Source organism: Nothobranchius furzeri, chromosome 9 (assembly GCF_043380555.1).
Source record: "Nothobranchius furzeri strain GRZ-AD chromosome 9, NfurGRZ-RIMD1, whole genome shotgun sequence".
Taxonomy (NCBI): domain Eukaryota; kingdom Metazoa; phylum Chordata; class Actinopteri; order Cyprinodontiformes; family Nothobranchiidae; genus Nothobranchius; species Nothobranchius furzeri.
Genome location: NC_091749.1, coordinates 4,546,489 through 4,562,919, shown reverse-complemented (window position 1 = coordinate 4,562,919; position 16,431 = coordinate 4,546,489). Strand labels below are relative to the sequence as shown.

Here is a 16,431-nt window from a genome sequence, read left to right as displayed (position 1 = left end):
GGTGAAGTTGTGGGTCTGGAGGATGAGCCTGAGGAAGATGTGTGTGGAGGAGGTCAGTGGTGCCATGTCCTGGAGGAGGTACCAGCAGACCACCACTAGTGTTAACAGGCAAGTCATTCACAGAGATGTAACAGCCGTCGTCTGAGCCAGCCCAGCAGGCCCTGTAGATGGACGATGGAGTGGACAGTGAGAGGAAGCGTCCCAAAGCTCTCTGCAGACCGTCCTGTATGATGTTCCTCTGGCCAGAAACGTCCAGCCACGGGTCTGCTCCAGCCCTCCATCCATGCCTGGATCCTCCTGCAGCAGATCCAGCTGCACTGTTAAAGACTTCCTGCTCACTCAGTTTAAATAAATGATCCAGGAAGAGTCACTCAGGTTAATCCTGCTTTAACCGTACAAAACTGGTCCATTCTGGTTTTGATCTGTTAATAAGTGTAACCTATTATAAATAATCTTGTCTCCTTACCATCTTTTCATTTTCTGTTCATGTAACATGTTCAAAAACATCTGTAATAATAAAACTGGTGATAAAATCAATGACCAGAAAGAGTTATCAGTTAGTATTTGTTTTAATAAATGTGTTCAAATATCAAACAGCTAAATAACATTAACATGATGACAGTAGAAGGCCTCTCTCCCAGGAGGACCACCAGGTAAAGCCTCTCCTGACCCTGGACACCTGCAGTCCTACAGAGAAAATCAGACCACAGGTGACAAAAAGGCAATAAACACATTTTTACATCCATATGAGAAGATAAAACTTTTATTCTTCACTCAAACTTTTTACTTCATTAAAACGTGTCAGCTGTGTAAATCCCTGAATGTAAAACTACTTTTCACAGAAGAACTTCTGTGGTTGTGTGCAATCAGCTTCATTCTTCACCTCTAAGCTCAATAAAAAACGCTTCTTTGCTCCGTTGTCCTTAAACAAATGACAAGTTTAATTTGCTACACACACACACACACACACACACGCACACACACACACACACACACACACACACGGGAATAACTGGGACCCGCGATACAAACTCGTTCTGGCTGATTTCTGCCTAACATGTCATTTAAAAAACAAATATACAAACGAAAAATGTCTACAAACTGAACCGCTTTAAGCTTTTTAGGTTTATACGGCTCGTTTTTAACAAACTTACGTTTAAAACGTCGTAGCTCTCCCCATTTTCTCTCCCTGTTGAAAATCCACAGCCAGCGCGCAAAGTATGCTGGGATAGTCTTGTTCTGTGAGGATACAACAGACCCGTCCTCGAAATGTGGGCAGAGTAAGGACGCGTTTGAGGACGCGAGAATGAGTATTCTTGGAATTCAGACAGTACTCGTCACTGCGCTGTGACGTCATCGCACTCTTACAAGCATCCTTCCCGTGGATTCGCACACACCCTCTAGTAGTTCAGACAATTTATAGAACTCCGAATCCTTGAAGGAGCAGTACAGCTAAAGACCATCTGCATACAGGTGATAGGAGACACTATGGAAATAATCAATTATCTGTCCAATAGGTTGTATATATAGTAGAAACAAGAGTGGACCCAAAACAGAGCCTTGGGGGGTCCCACAGAACAGATTAGTAGAATCAGACATTTATACAGAGGTTTACACAGACACTAGAGCTTCTGTTAGAAACCAGTCTAAACCAGTCTAGAACAGTTCCAGAGATCCCCACTGAGTCATGAAGTCTGTTAATTAATGTGTTGTGATCAACAGAGTCAAAAGCTGCAGAAAAATCTAACAGCACTAACACTGTCAATTCCCCGTTGTCAGCAGCCATCATGATGTCACTGGAAACTTTAAGCAAAGCTGTTTCTGTTGAATGCTTTTTACAAAAACCAGATTGGAATTTGTCAAAACCGTTGTGCAGTTCCAGAAAAGTAATCAGTTGATCTGCCACAACTTTTTCCAATATTTTAGAGATAAAGAAAAATTTAGAAACGGGCCTGTAATTTTTAGGCTAAGAGGAGTCCAAAGGGGGTTTTCAAGGATAGGTTCAACAACAGCATTTTGAAAACAGATGGTACAGAGCCATAATGGAGACAGAGAATTATAAAATCCACAATTCATGGGCCAATTTGGTCAAACATCTTTAGAAGCAACGTAGACATGAGGTGCATTTCATGTGTTTCTGAATGAGACAAATGTCCTGGAAATTTACTGGCGCAAAGAAGGACCATGATTAGGAGGAAGGTAGTTGGAAAAGAGAGTAAGAAGTGGATGGGTGTGAAAAACTTGACTTGATATTTCTGATTTTATTCTCAAAGAATGCTAGAAAATTGTTAGTCAGACCTTGAGTAAACAGGCATAAGAGGTATGTGAAGTGAAACAACCAGGTTTATGGTGTCAAACAAAATTTAAGAGTTATTTTTATTTGAAGTAATCAGCTGAGCAAAGTAAGTGGCCCTGGATTTTTCCACCATGTTATCCAAAGATGTTATCAGTTCTTTCAAGTTCAGCCTGTGACTTTCTAATCTAGCTGCCATGCCTCTTGACTCTGCGGCATGTCCTTCTGAAAGTGCAAATATTTTGAATAAACCAAGGACATTTCCGTCTGTTAGATAAAACAATCTGCTTGACAGGAGCCACTGTGTCTAAGGCCCTGTCCACACGTAGCCGGGGATCTGCCAAAACGTAGATATTTTTCTACGTTTTGGCCTGTCATCCACACAAAAACGGAGTTTTTTCACACGAAAACGGATCTTTTTAAAAACTCCGGCCAAAGTGAAGATCTGCGTTTTCTCCGTTTTGGGTGTCTGCGTGTGGACGGACAAAACCGGACTTTTAAGACCCGCAACGTCACTTTCCGCAACAAAAAAATGCTGACATCACGTGTGCGACCTGTGTTTACACTAGCCGACAGCATGGATGCCCTCAGAGCTGCGCTCGCTTTATCAATTCAAGCGCTTTTTGCTTGTTTGTGTTTGCAAGCGGAATTACTGCTCCTTGTGGAAGACCACAGACGAAGGAAGAGGTTAAGAACGGGGGAAGTACTGCTGCCTACAGGTCTGGCATGTCCTTAACAACGTATTTATCCGGGTACGTGTGGACAGAGTTTGTTTTTTAAACGAGGTGGTGTAGATGCAAGTTTCTGGAGGGGCGGATATTCATTTAAAAAAAAAACGGCTACGTGTGGACTAGGCCTAAGATACTACAGCATTGCTTGTTCAATTATTGGATAATTTACATTAATTTCCTTGTGTAATTTCCCATTTAGACCAAAACAAATCTTAAACTGCTTGAATTATGGATTTCTGCTCATAACAGGGTCAATGCTGAAGCTTGAAGTCAGTCCTTCTCTCCCTGTTCCAGATGCTTCTGTTGAGTGAAGCTTCTCAAAACTGCAGCTCATCTATAGCATGAGAACACTTGACTGGTCTGGCTGTCATCTGCTCAGCTCAGAAACAGTACAGCATCAGATGACCTCATCGATGACTTTGCATCCAGACAAGATGTGTGCATCTGCAAAAGTTGCTGAAAGAAGCTGTTCATTTATGTGTGCCTACCAAGTTGTAAACCTAAATGGCACTTCATGCTAGTCATTTTGGAATCGGGAGGGCGTCATACCAGCCCCCCATCAACATTTTTCTAAGGGGAGTACCAACACTTTTTTTTCCACTTCAAGCGCTGAATAACATTAACAGAAAAATGCAGCAGAGCATACTTTTACCTGAAGTTATTCACCCCTGAAGTAAAAACGTAACTTCTATGAGCAAAAAAAATAAAAATAAAATAAAACATGAAAATTTAATCAAAAAAGTAAAAAAGAATATTTATTTGTATTTTTACATTTTCACTTTAGTTCAGAAAATTTAGAATTTGGTGTTTTCATCACATTTAGCTTGTATTTTACTTCAAATCTTTACTCACTTTATGATAATTGTTGCATTGCTTGGGAAAATAACCTTAACATAAACTAATTCAGATATTTTGTATATTTATTTAAATAAGTTTTGAAAATTAAATGTAATTCATACTGAAATTTATTCCAAACCTTTCAGAATTATTTTTTCTACAATTCATCTGGTGTGTGACATTGTTCATTTAGACATGTATAAACAGAAGAAAATAATTTGCCACGATATATATTATTTCTGCATGTGCTTGAAAATTTATTGCGATATAGATTTTAGGTTGCATCATTCATTCCTAGAAACAGACCACTTCAAATGAGAAGGAAAATATTCTAAAATGTCAGCTGCTGTTTAAATTCTAGAACTGAATCTTTGCTCTTTATTTTCTTACTTTAGCCTGTCGAACCATCTTATACATGTAAATACATAGTCTGGCCAAGACCCACTGAAGCAACGCAGTCTCGTCTCTCGTCTCGTCTTCCTCCGCTTATCCGGGTCCGGGTCGCGGGGGCAGCATCCCAACTAGGGAGCTCCAGGCCGTCCTCTCCCCGGCCTTGTCCACCAGCTCCTCCGGCAGGACCCCAAGGCGTTCCCGGACCAGATTGGAGATGTAACTTCTCCAACGTGTCCTGGGTCGACCCGGGGGCCTTCTGCCGGCAGGACATGCCCGAAACACCTCCCCAGGGAGGCGTCCAGGAGGCATCCTGACCAGATGCCCAAACCACCTCAACTGGCTCCTTTCGATCCGGAGGAGCAGCGGTTCTACTCCGAGTCCCTCCCGAATGTCCGAGCTCCTCACCCTATCTCTAAGGCTGAGCCCGGCCACCCTACGGAGGAAAATCATTTCGGCCGCTTGTATCCGCGATCTCGTTCTTTCGGTCATTACCCAAAGCTCATGACCATAGGTGAGGATTGGGACGTAGATCGACCGGTAAATCGAGAGCCTGGCTTTCTGGCTCAGCTCCCTCTTCCCCACGACAGATCGGCTCAGCGTCCGCATCACTGCAGACGCCGAACCAATCCGCCTGTCGATCTCCCGATCCCTCCTACCCTCACTCGTGAACAAGACCCCGAGATACTTAAACTCCTCCACTTGAGGTAGGACCTCTCCCCCGACCCGGAGGTGGCAAGCCACCCTTTTCCGGTCGAGAACCATGGTCTCAGATTTGGAGGTGCTGATCCTCATCCCAGCCGCTTCACATTCGGCCGCGAACCTACCCAGCAAGAGCTGAAGGTCAGAGCTGGATGAAGCTAGGAGGACCACATCATCCGCAAAAAGCAGAGACGAGATTCTCCTGCCACCAAACTCGACACACTCCACACCACGGCTGCGTCTAGAAATTCTGTCCATAAATGTGATGAACAGAACCGGTGACAAAGGGCAGCCCTGGCGGAGTCCAACCCTCACTGGGAACAGGTCCGACTTACTACCGGCTATGCGGACCAAACTCACGCTCCTCTGGTAAAGGGACTGAATGGCCCTTAACAGAAAGCCACCCACCCCATACTCCTGGAGCGTCCCCCACAGGGTGCCCCTGGGGACACGGTCATAAGCCTTCTCCAAATCCACAAAGCACATGTGGATTGGTTGGGCAAACTCCCATGCCCCCTCCATCACCCTTGCAAGGGTATAGAGCTGGTCCACAGTTCCACGGCCAGGACGAAAACCACATTGCTCCTCCTCTATCTGAGATTCAACTATCGATCGGACCCTCCTCTCCAGTACCTTGGAGTAGACCTTTCCAGGGAGGCTGAGGAGTGTGATCCCCCTATAGTTGGAACACACCCTCAGGTCACCCTTCTTAAAGATGGGGACCACCACCCCGGTCTGCCACTCCCTAGGAACTGCCCCCGATGACCACGCAATGTTGTAGAGACGTGTCAACCATGACAGCCCTACAACATCCATAGCCTTGAGATACCCAGGACGAACCTCATCCGCCCCCGGGGCTCCGCCGCTGTGTAGTTGTTTGACTACCTCAGCAACTTCTGCCCCCGAGATCGGACAGTCCATCCCCAGGCCTCCCAGCTCTGGTTCCTCCTCGGAATGCGCATTGGTGGGATTGAGGAGCTCCTCAAAGTATTCCTTCCACCGTCCGACTATAGCCTCAGTTGACGTCAGCAGCTCCCCATCCCCACTGTAAACAGTGTGAGCGAGTTGCTGCCTTCCTCTCCCGAGGCGCCGGACAGTTTGCCAGAACCTCTTTGGAGCCGATCGATAGTCTTTCTCCATGGCCTCACCAAACTCCTCCCACGCCCGAGATTTTGCCTCGGCAACTGCCACTGCTGCACCCCGCTTGGCTATCCGGTACCTGTCTGCTGCCTCCGGAGACCCACAGACCAGCCACGCCCTGTAGGCCTCCTTCTTCAGCCTGACGGCTCCCCGAACCTCTGGTGTCCACCAGCGGGTACGGGGGTTGCCACCACGACTGGCACCGGCCACCTTACGACCACAGCTAGCAACAGCCGCCTCGACAATCGCAGAGTGGAACAAGGCCCACTCAGACTCAATGTCCCCCACTGCTCTCGGGACGTGGTCAAAGCTCTGCCGGAGGTGGGAGTTGAAGACCGTCTTGACAGGTTCTTCTGCCAGGCGTTCCCAGCAGACCCTCACTATGCGTTTGGGTCTGCCAGGTCTACGCGGCATGTTCCCTTGCCATCTGATCCAACTCACCACCAGGTGGTGATCAGTTGACAGCTCCGCCCCTCTCTTCACTCGGGTGTCCAAAACATACGGTCGCAGGTCAGATGATACGACTACAAAATCTATCATCGACCTGTGACCTAGGCTGCCCTGGTACCAAGTGTACCGGTGGGCATCCTTATGTTCGAACATGGTGTTCGTTATGGCCAAACTGCGGCTTGCACAGAAGTCCAATAACAAAACACCGCTCGAGTTCTGATCAGGTGGGCCGTTCCTCCCAATCACACCCCTCCAGGTCAAGCTGTCATTGCCCACGTGAGCATTGAAGTCCCCCAGCAGGACAATGGAGTCCCCTGATGGAGCACTATCTAGCACTCGTCCCAGGGACTCCAAAAAGGGTGGGTACTCTGAACTGATATTTGGCCCATACGCACAAACAACAGTCAGGACCCGTTCCCCGACCCGAAGGCGCAAGGAAGCTACCCTCTTGTCCCCCGGGGTAAACCCCAACACACAGGCAGAGAGTCTCGGGGCTAACAAAAAGCCAACCCCAGCCCTCCGCCTCTCACCCGGAGCAACTCCAGCAAAGTAGAGTGTCCAACCCCTCTCCAGGTCTCGGGTTCCAGAGCCAATGCAATGTGTCGAGGTGAGTCCGACTATATCTAGCCGGTACCGCTCAACCTCTGCCACAAGCTCCGGCTCCTTCCCCGCCAGCGAGGTGACGTTCCATGTCCCAAAAACTAGTTTCCTTGTCCGGGGATTGGACCGCCAAGGCTCCCGCCTTGGTCTGCCACCCGATTCACATTGCACCGGACCCTTCATGTTCCTCCTGCGGGTGGTGGGTCCACAGTTGGACGAGCCCATGTATCCGGTTCGGGCTGGGCCCGGCCGGGCCCCATGGGCGAAAGCCCGGCCACCAGGCGCTCGCTCACGGGCCCCAACCCCAGGCCTGGCTCCAGGGTGGGACCCCGGTAACCCTCCGGGCCGGGTACTCCGACTCTTCGTTTTCACCGCCATGAAAGATCCTTCGAACCGTTCTTTGTCTCACCCTTCACCTAAGACCAATTTGTCATGGGAGACCCTACCAGGGGCACTAAGTGCCCCAGACAACATAGCTCCTAGGATCATTAGGGCACTCAAACTCCTCCACCACGATAAGGTGACGGTTCAACGCAGTCGTGGGGCAAAATCATTGTAACTGTCTCCTCACGCAATTGGACAGCGCTGCAACCAATCAGAGCAACGAACAGCAGGACAAACTCATTGCTACAAAAATTAGTTATCGGGGCAGTCTGCCATACACAGTCAAAGGGAAAAAGGAAGCAAAGACATCCTTTTTCAAAATTAACCACTTAAGTACCTCTATCTGCTCATGTCTCAAAGAAAAGCACGAGTCTTCATAGTCCAAAGATGATCCCAATGCTAATTGAAGCGAGTGCCTTTCCTGAGCCGATGCCAAATGTAAAGGTTGTTTTTTTCTGTTGCAGCTCTGGTGCTAAGCCCAAACATTGTGTCTCTACAAATGTAGAGTGCTGTGATTGGCTGGACCTAAAATTGTTCAGGCTGTAATGGAATGAAATGACTGTTTTCCACCTAAAAGTCATTTCCCCCCTCTCCTCAGCAAGAACTAATCTGCATGAGATATTGTTCAAGGTCTCATGCATCTGCTTCTAAACTGTTTTCTTTTCCAGCTCAAGAGAAGAATGAAGACAAAGGACTCTTTCTTTTAATGAATCAAAGAACTCTATTTTTAATAAGCTAATCAAACAAAGTGTTAGTCAATAATAAGATGTGAACCAAATTGTGAAATGAAAATATTAATTATTTTATTATAATCCTACAGAATATAATAAGTAATATAACTTTAAATGTTTCCACTAGGACTGATCACAAGTAAGGTTAAGCCACATGACACATTGCTTTACTGATCCAATCAGAATCTGCCAGATCTGACGGAGGCGTGGTTTTGGTGGTGCTTGGTAAACCTGTCACCTTTTCATTCGACCGTAAACCAAAACATCTGAAGTATAAAACTATGCCCACGTCATCTTCAACGCCAGTTCAAAGCGTTCTAGAGAAGTTGTCGGAGTGGCCAATCCGTAACTTTCCTCTTCAGTCGAAAGAACCAACGACAAGCTGAATAAAATCTGTTGCTGTTCCAACTGCTGCAACGGTTCCTTTCAGAATAAAAGCTGAACCATCACGACCCCGTTTTGGGTCTCGCTAGATGACAATAAACCTGTCGTGACCCGGGAGTATCTCAAAGACTGGTCTGGTCGGCAACCGCTGCTTTTCTACCGGCTTCGGTTCCAGAGAGGGTCAAGCTGGACCTTGACATTCCTGATCTAACGGGGACTTCCAAAAGGGTACGTAGACCGATGGAATGGCGTTGAATGTGTTTATGAATCTCCGAATCAAAGCTTAGCGCAAAGACATCATCTTCACTCCCATCAGAACTGATCGTTTCTCTGGATCTGCTGGTTCTGAACATTTCACACATACACCATTCTCAGTCTTACTTCACCTTAGTTACACCATACACCTAGTGTTGAAGTTAGTCTAGTTTTAATTTGTTTAGTAATAAATCTTTAAACTTTTGAAACTTGACTCTTACTTTTCTTGAAGTTAATATGAAGTGTTGCTCAATCCCTGCAATAAAAAGATCTAATCTTCTGATTAAATTTACTTAAAGATCCATTAAGGTGATATTTCACATTTTATGGTTTCTAATTAAATGTAGGAATTTCTTCGCTACAAGGCCAATGGTAGAAATGCTGAGGCTACGATTGAGTGTGGCTAGACCAGGCTCTCCAACTTTTGGAGACCACGAGCTACTTTTACACAGTGAAAGTACAGAAGAGCTATTGTCATATGATTTATTCACACTGATACTTTCCATTTGTGATGTTTACTATGTTACAAAAACCCTATGCTTACTATATTAACATGCATTGTATTTAAAAGTTGATTACCCTGTATATCAATATTATAAAAAAAACTGTGAAAGAGTGAAATTCCTGTTTTGAAACTCAAACTAAACAAAACATATTTTATGAACTAATCAGATACTTTCAGATAATGAAATACAAAACTACTTTGAGTGAAGGATTTGACTTTTTTTTTTAGAATGGATCAATAGCATTTTTTGAGCACACAGGAGCAGCTAACCTGTTCCTGTGCAGTCCCTGATCCCGTCCCTGCCTGCAGCCTACGCAGCAATGTCAGTTTTTCATAGTATTCAGCAACGTTGTCATAAATGAACAAACACTTCCCAAAAGCTGTCATGCCTTTTAAAGAACATCTAAAGTTTAGCATGTTTAGCATGTTTAGCTACTTCCTTGTTGCCGATGGTTCAGCTGTGATATAAAGTTCCGGAAAAATCTGAACTGATGAAAATATCTGAGCAGTTTTTGACAAAAACAACCTGAAGAGATAGGATCTGTAAAAGTGAGACAAAGGACAACGGTTTCCGATGGCTAAGAGGGAAAAGATGTTTGGGCCAAAACACAAACAGATCCAGACTGGATCAGAACAGCCACTAGTGTTACTAGCTGCTGGGCTACTGGTTAGTTATTCTCACTGAATGGAGGTTTCTGCTTTAAATGACTGACATTATGCAAGGTCCAGGTTTCACGTTTAGTTCAAATGTTTAAGACAAGAAAAGAGTTCAGACTGTAACAACAGCCTTCCCCGTCAAGTGTCAAGATGGGTGAGTCCATGAATGTTAAGTGATAGTGTGACGTAGATCTGTCAGGCTATTCCAATCTAGGGTTGTCACGGTAACTGGTGTAGTGGTAAACCCCGGTAAAAAAGTTGACAATAATAATAACCGCCTTGTTTTAAAAAAACGATATTATCTCGGTGGGTTACCGTGGCTGCGGTGTAGGCGCGGTGACCCTTACCAGCCACCGTATCATCTGCTGAAGATGCCGGCGGCACATGCGCACTTTGTTGTTTACAACCAAAACTGTCTTGAAGCTAAAGCTGAAATAATGGCCAAAGGAAGAGACGGCAGCGCTCAGGACATTTATTATCCCTCAAAGAAGAAAAAGTGGGAAGTACGGGCATCTTTTGGATATTTGAAGAATGCCGAGGGACAGTTGATAGAAGACGGCTATCCTGTTTGCAGCACGTGCAGAAAAAGTGTCTGTGAAAGGCAGCAACGCTTCAAATCTCATGACACATCTGCGTGACCATCACCCACAACTCTACAGTCAACGCAAGGCAAGCTAACGTTAGCGCTTTAGCTAAAATGCGTGATCCGAGGATTTGGGTTGAGGGAGAAAGCAACGAGTCGCTATATAAAGCAGCCGCAGCGCCGCTACCTGCATATAAACCGTGTCGCGGACACCGCCATGTTGAAATGACGCTATGCATTACGGGGCTCCCAGGGGCAGATAAGAGTTGGTCTCTCTCCGAGAATAATTATGAATTTAACAATGATTACTGCCTGATGACATTTTCCCACATCTGCAAAGCTCACTGGAAGGACACAAACCGAGGACAATATTTTCCTGATATAGGGTTTATTACTCAAGTAAGGGTAAAAAGTATCTGATTAGAAGGCTACTTGAGTACTGAGTATCATCTGGTCTAATATTTTTAAATGATGACATCAAACAGACAAAAAATAAGAAGTTATGGGCAAATATTGGTATTTTAAACACTAAAGGGGAAATATGTAAACAAATAAACAACATAATTATAAAATAACACATTTTAGGCCTAGTCCACACGTAGCTGTTTTTTTTTTAAACGAATATCCGCCCCTCCAGAAACTTGCATCCACACCACCTCATTTTAAAAACAAACTCTGTCCACACGTACCCGGATAAATACGTTGTTAAGGACATGCCAGACCTGTAGGCAGCAGTACTTCCCCCATTCTTAACCTCGTCCTTCGTCTGTGGTCTTCCGCAAGGAGCAGTAATTCCGTTTGCAAAAACAAACAAGCAAAAAGCGCTTGGACAATTGATAAAGTGAGCGCAGCTCTGAGGGCGTCCATGCTGTCGGCTAGTGTAAACACAGGTCGTACACGTGATGTCAGCATTTTTTTGTCGCGGAAAGTGACGTTGCGGACCTTAAAACTCCGGTTTTGTCCGTCCACACGCAGACACCCAAAACGGAGAAAACGCAGATCTTCACTTTGGCCGGAGTTTTTTAAAAGATCCGTTTTCGTGTGAAAAAACTCCGTTTTCGTGTGGATGACAGGCAAAACGTAGAAAAATATCTACGTTTTGGCAGATCCCCGGCTACGTGTGGACAGGGCCTTAGACACAATTTAGACACAAACTGAGGACAATATTTTCCTGATATACAGGGTTTATGTAGTGAAAATGTAACCCGTTTAAAAAAATACCGCGATAATACCGAAAACCGTGATAATGTTGGTCACAATAACCGTGAGGTTACATTTTCACACCGTGACAACCCTATTCCAATCCTAGAGTTTCACTGTCTATTTTCTATCAGAAGCTAGGTGTAGGAGACTATTTTAATGTTCAGCCTGCATGAAACACTCAGAATAACTGAATATAATCAGAAATAATTATTACAAAGTTTTTCTCAGTGAAGTTCAACTTTAATGGTACAGCGTCACATTTTTACTAGTGAGGACCAAAAATCATCAGGTGTGTGTGTATGTGTGTGTGTGTGTGTGTGTGTGTGTGTGTGTGTGTGTGTGTGTGTGTGTGTGTGTGTGTGTGTGTGTGTGTGTGTGTGTGTGTGTACATACCTTCTTTTATGGACGAGGCCTGCAGCATCTGCTTGTAATAAGAGTAGTAAAGTCCACATTCGGTCCTAAAGGAGATCTCGCGCTCCACCTCCTGGTGAAAGAAAGCACATTTGGATGTGAAATGATGTTCTTTTATCTGTTTGAAATGGAAAACAGATATTCTGGCAGGACACGATGGAGCCAAAGAGGAGAAGCAAAGCATCTGATCAGCTAGCGAACAGCAACAACGAGAGAGTCTTAAGGGATCCAGGAGACCACCTGCTGGTGGAGCATGATTACTTTTCCACTGAAGAATATTAAATCAAATGTCTGCCAAATATTGATTCTAGTGCTTGTTAAAACCCAAAGCATGTTAGACCTTCTGATATTTCTCCAGTAATTACTTTGGTTGTAATAGAAAGACCCTCATAAAGTTTGTAATGGACAGAGGATTGCTTCAGTCTAGTGAAAAAGCTGATAAAGTCGAGTAAACGACTGATGGAAAAGGCAAAGCTGTGCCTATTTGGACCTAAAGACACCACCAAGTCCCACCACAAGACTAATATTTGAATATAAAATGTTCCTTCTGTGACAAACATCGTGGTCTCCACAGAGCAGCAAAATCTGAGCAGGAACATCTGGAACGCAGCAAAAATAAAACCTGTACTTTCATCATTTATTGGAAACATTTAAAAGATAAATAAACCTAGGGAAACATTTTGACCACAAGTACAATTTGATACCAGCTAGCTTAAAAAGGTAAAAGCAAAGAATAAATCCAGAAACGCTTAGGGAACACAACATAAATCCTTTGTCTCAGAGACAGCAAGATGTCAGAACGGGCATGAAAAACCAAACCAAAACTTTTGTCACTGCAGTCGAATGTGATGGCACTGACTTTTGTGTGTGTGCATGTAGGTTTATATGGAGGCTGGACTGGGAAAATAGCTAAATAAATATGTGTCTATTTTACAGACTGGGAGCTACATTGTACACTGTGGGGCTGCACACCTGTGACGCCTGAGAGACCCGCCCATGGGCACTCAGGTTGAGGAAGCACATAAGCGAAGGCCCCCACAAAGACTGAAAGAAGATGCAAACAGCCTGTCTGGCCCTGAGACCTGTGACGGGTATGAGAGTATGCAGTAGGGCTGCAACAAACGATTATTTGGATAATCGATTAATCGGATGGGGTCTCGACACGATTAATCGATTAATCGGATTACATAGGGACATTTTTAAAATCTGCTAGGGAAACGTTATTTTTCTCCTTCCTTCACTTTATTAAACACAACATTATTAGAAAACAGTTCAATAGCAGAAAAACAACATGCCATCACCTAAATTGTCTTATAAGGTGTATAGACAGAGACCCTAAGCTACACCTATCTGTGACCTAAAATGCTTGGTCCAAGTTAAACAGCTTAAAGAGCAAGTCAACCCCTACCAGAGTCTAACTCCACTCCCGCTTCATGTTTGAAAAATGCAACACATGCTGTTGGCTGGCAGACCGAGAGGGCGGAGCCGCTAACAAATACACACACACTCAGGCTCACGACAGCATTGTGACATCATAATGTACCAGTTTACATCATAGCATACTTCTTAGCCAATAGCGGTGGCAGATTTAAATTAAAATACAGTGCAGAGTTTTTACCTGACAACGGCATAACACTGCCAGTTTTAGGCAGAATATTTAAATTTGAACTAAGATGCACTGAAGTGCCAAATTATTGACGACACGTGTCTGCAGCACGATTAGACTCTAGTTTATTTAGTTTATCAGCAAAAAAAAGTTTATTTGGGGGTGACTTGCTCTTTAAGGGCAATTCTCATCTGTTTTGTTTGATCTCATCTGTAGACATTTATTATAATTGGGGATGTCAAACAACTAATTTTTAAATGTAATTAAACATAGGCTTTGAATTAATCAAAATTAATCACTATTTCCAAAAATGACTGAAAAATACCAAATAAAACAAAAGTAAATGAATGCCATCCTCCTTGCGATGATGCCCTGGGCAACTGCCATAAAGTCACAACAAGAAATGCTGCTGATCATTCCAATGATCCCAAATAGACTCACATTAGGCCACATGAAAGCAACTGAACCCAAAAATATATTAACCAGTATATAACTGCACTCTCACACAACACGCCTGCAGCAACAGTTAGGACTCCTCCCTCCCTTTTAAAAGCTTTTTCACTTCTGAGGACATTGTGGTTGTAAAGCCACATGCTAGTAGTCTGGCCCCGGTGTGATCAACCAGTTTCTGCTGGAATGTGACGGCGGAACCGGTTCGCAGCAGCGCGAGTCCCCCCACCCCACCCCCCCACCCCCATCTAATAGCGTTGCGCTTACAATTTTATAGACTTTTTTTTTTTAACGAGCTTAGGGCATGTCTAGCCTGTGTAATAATCCGGGGCTTGGGTGAATCACTTTTGAAAAGTTCTTAACTTACCCGGACACCGAGCTCTCTCCTTCCTCGCTGATGATTCTGACATGCTTGCGTTTAAGACGCTGCATCATCACCGTAGTACTCCCGTGCCATGCTAAGTCTGACCTACAAACGTTGCAGGTAATGAATGTCTTCGCCTGATTTAACTGAAAATGCTCCCAAACTTTAGAAGTTTTTACTTTTTTGGGGTCTCGCTGCTTCTGCCATGTTCCTCTTACAAACACCTGCCGACTCTCCACTGGTCTGCGCGCAACGGCGGGCGGGAGGAGAGGGGGCTTTTGGAAGAGTTGCGCAACACAACGAATCGATGACGCAATTCGTTGCCAACGCTTTTAGTAATCGATTTTCATCGAATTTATCGATTCGTTGTTGCAGCCCTAGTATGCAGGATTGCAGAGCCGTCGCCATCTTGTAGGCCTTTACTCAGAGTAACTAGGATTAGTGCAGCTCGGCCTGGTCACCTTTTCCAAAAACATGGTTCCGTATTTTCCTACAGTTTCCCAATTTTTAGTCCTTGCGCCATTGTGGTTCCAAGTGCACTGAGTCAAGCCAACATCAAGACTGTGGCGTCTGATTGGCTAGAGGATGGAGTCACTGGTTTGTTCCAGCTTTCAGTTTCACTGCCTGCAGCCATTTCCTGGTTTAGAGTCCGACAAAAAGCCAAAATACTGAGCAGAATGTCCAACATCTCCAACTTTCTTGCTGAGAGGCAACCAACAGCACCACCCTGTGGCTAACCTGCTTTATAAACATGAACAGATGGGGACCATGTGCTGAATGTTACGTTTTAACATGCTTTGATTATTGTTCAGAAACAGGATGATAACACATTTATTTGGTTAGTTATAGAACAGTCTGACACCCATCACTGGAAGAGACGATAAATTAAACATTTCCAGATGTTCCCGTCCTCCTCCTGCGTGCTATGAGGGGCACACCCACTTTTTGTCATGGAGCTGGCAGGGAAATACAACTACACTGAGATGAGCTGAGTCAACCCACGCTGTTCTAAGTTGCTTTAGGCTGAGCGGTGCTGACAGAAAACCAGAATCAGTTGTTCAAACTCTGTCGCATCACTCCACCCATCAAACCTATAAAGTGCTGTGACTGGCATTACACAAAACTGCTCAGGCCAATGGAAGGCCTGCCGAGGCTCCAATGGAGTGTTTTCTAGACCAAAACGCAGAGTAAAGTCATTTTGCTTCAGCTACTGTCAACATTTCTAGGACAGATTTCTGATACCAGATTTTGGTATGACTGCTTCAGTTGCTGTTGAACCATTAAAGTGTTAAAAATTGAAAACATCACTTTGAATGTGGAGCTTTTTCAAGGATTTCCACCACCTGCATGAGGCTAAAGTGAAATCTAAGGTTTAGCTCAGGGAACAAAATAGCACTATGAGGGGTCCATGTCCAGGAAACTTTAGTTCTACTGAGAAAAAAACAACTCAGCTCAGGTGGTAGAGCGGGTTGCCTCATGATCGGTAGGGTCATGGGTTTGAGTCCGGCTCCCGCCAGGGGTATTCTGCTGTTGTGTCCTTGGGCAAGACACTGCACCCAACTTGCCTGTGTTGGTGGTGGTCAGAGGGGACGACGGCACCAAATGGCAGCCTCGCCTCTGTCAGACCGCCCCAAGGCGGCTGTGGCTACATAGTAGCCAGGGGCGGATTTAGCAATTTGGGGGCCCAAGGCGAACACAGACATGGGGCCTCTTACACTACATTTTCGACAATCTTACCTTTAACTGGATTTGCGA

The 16,431-nt window shown here is 44.8% G+C and overlaps 1 protein-coding gene across 5 annotated transcripts in view; it reads right to left on the bottom strand.

Annotated features, from left to right (window-relative positions):
• The window catches only part of dpy19l3 (dpy-19 like C-mannosyltransferase 3), a 107,406-nt gene that overhangs the window by 66,288 nt on the left and 24,687 nt on the right, over positions 1-16,431 (bottom strand). For all 5 annotated transcript variants that reach the window (XM_054732673.2, XM_015953864.3, XM_015953863.3 and 2 more), the window contains one exon: positions 12,239-12,329. In XM_054732673.2, coding sequence (XP_054588648.1) covers positions 12,239-12,329 — 91 coding nt within the window. The remainder of the gene's footprint in view (positions 1-12,238; positions 12,330-16,431) is intronic.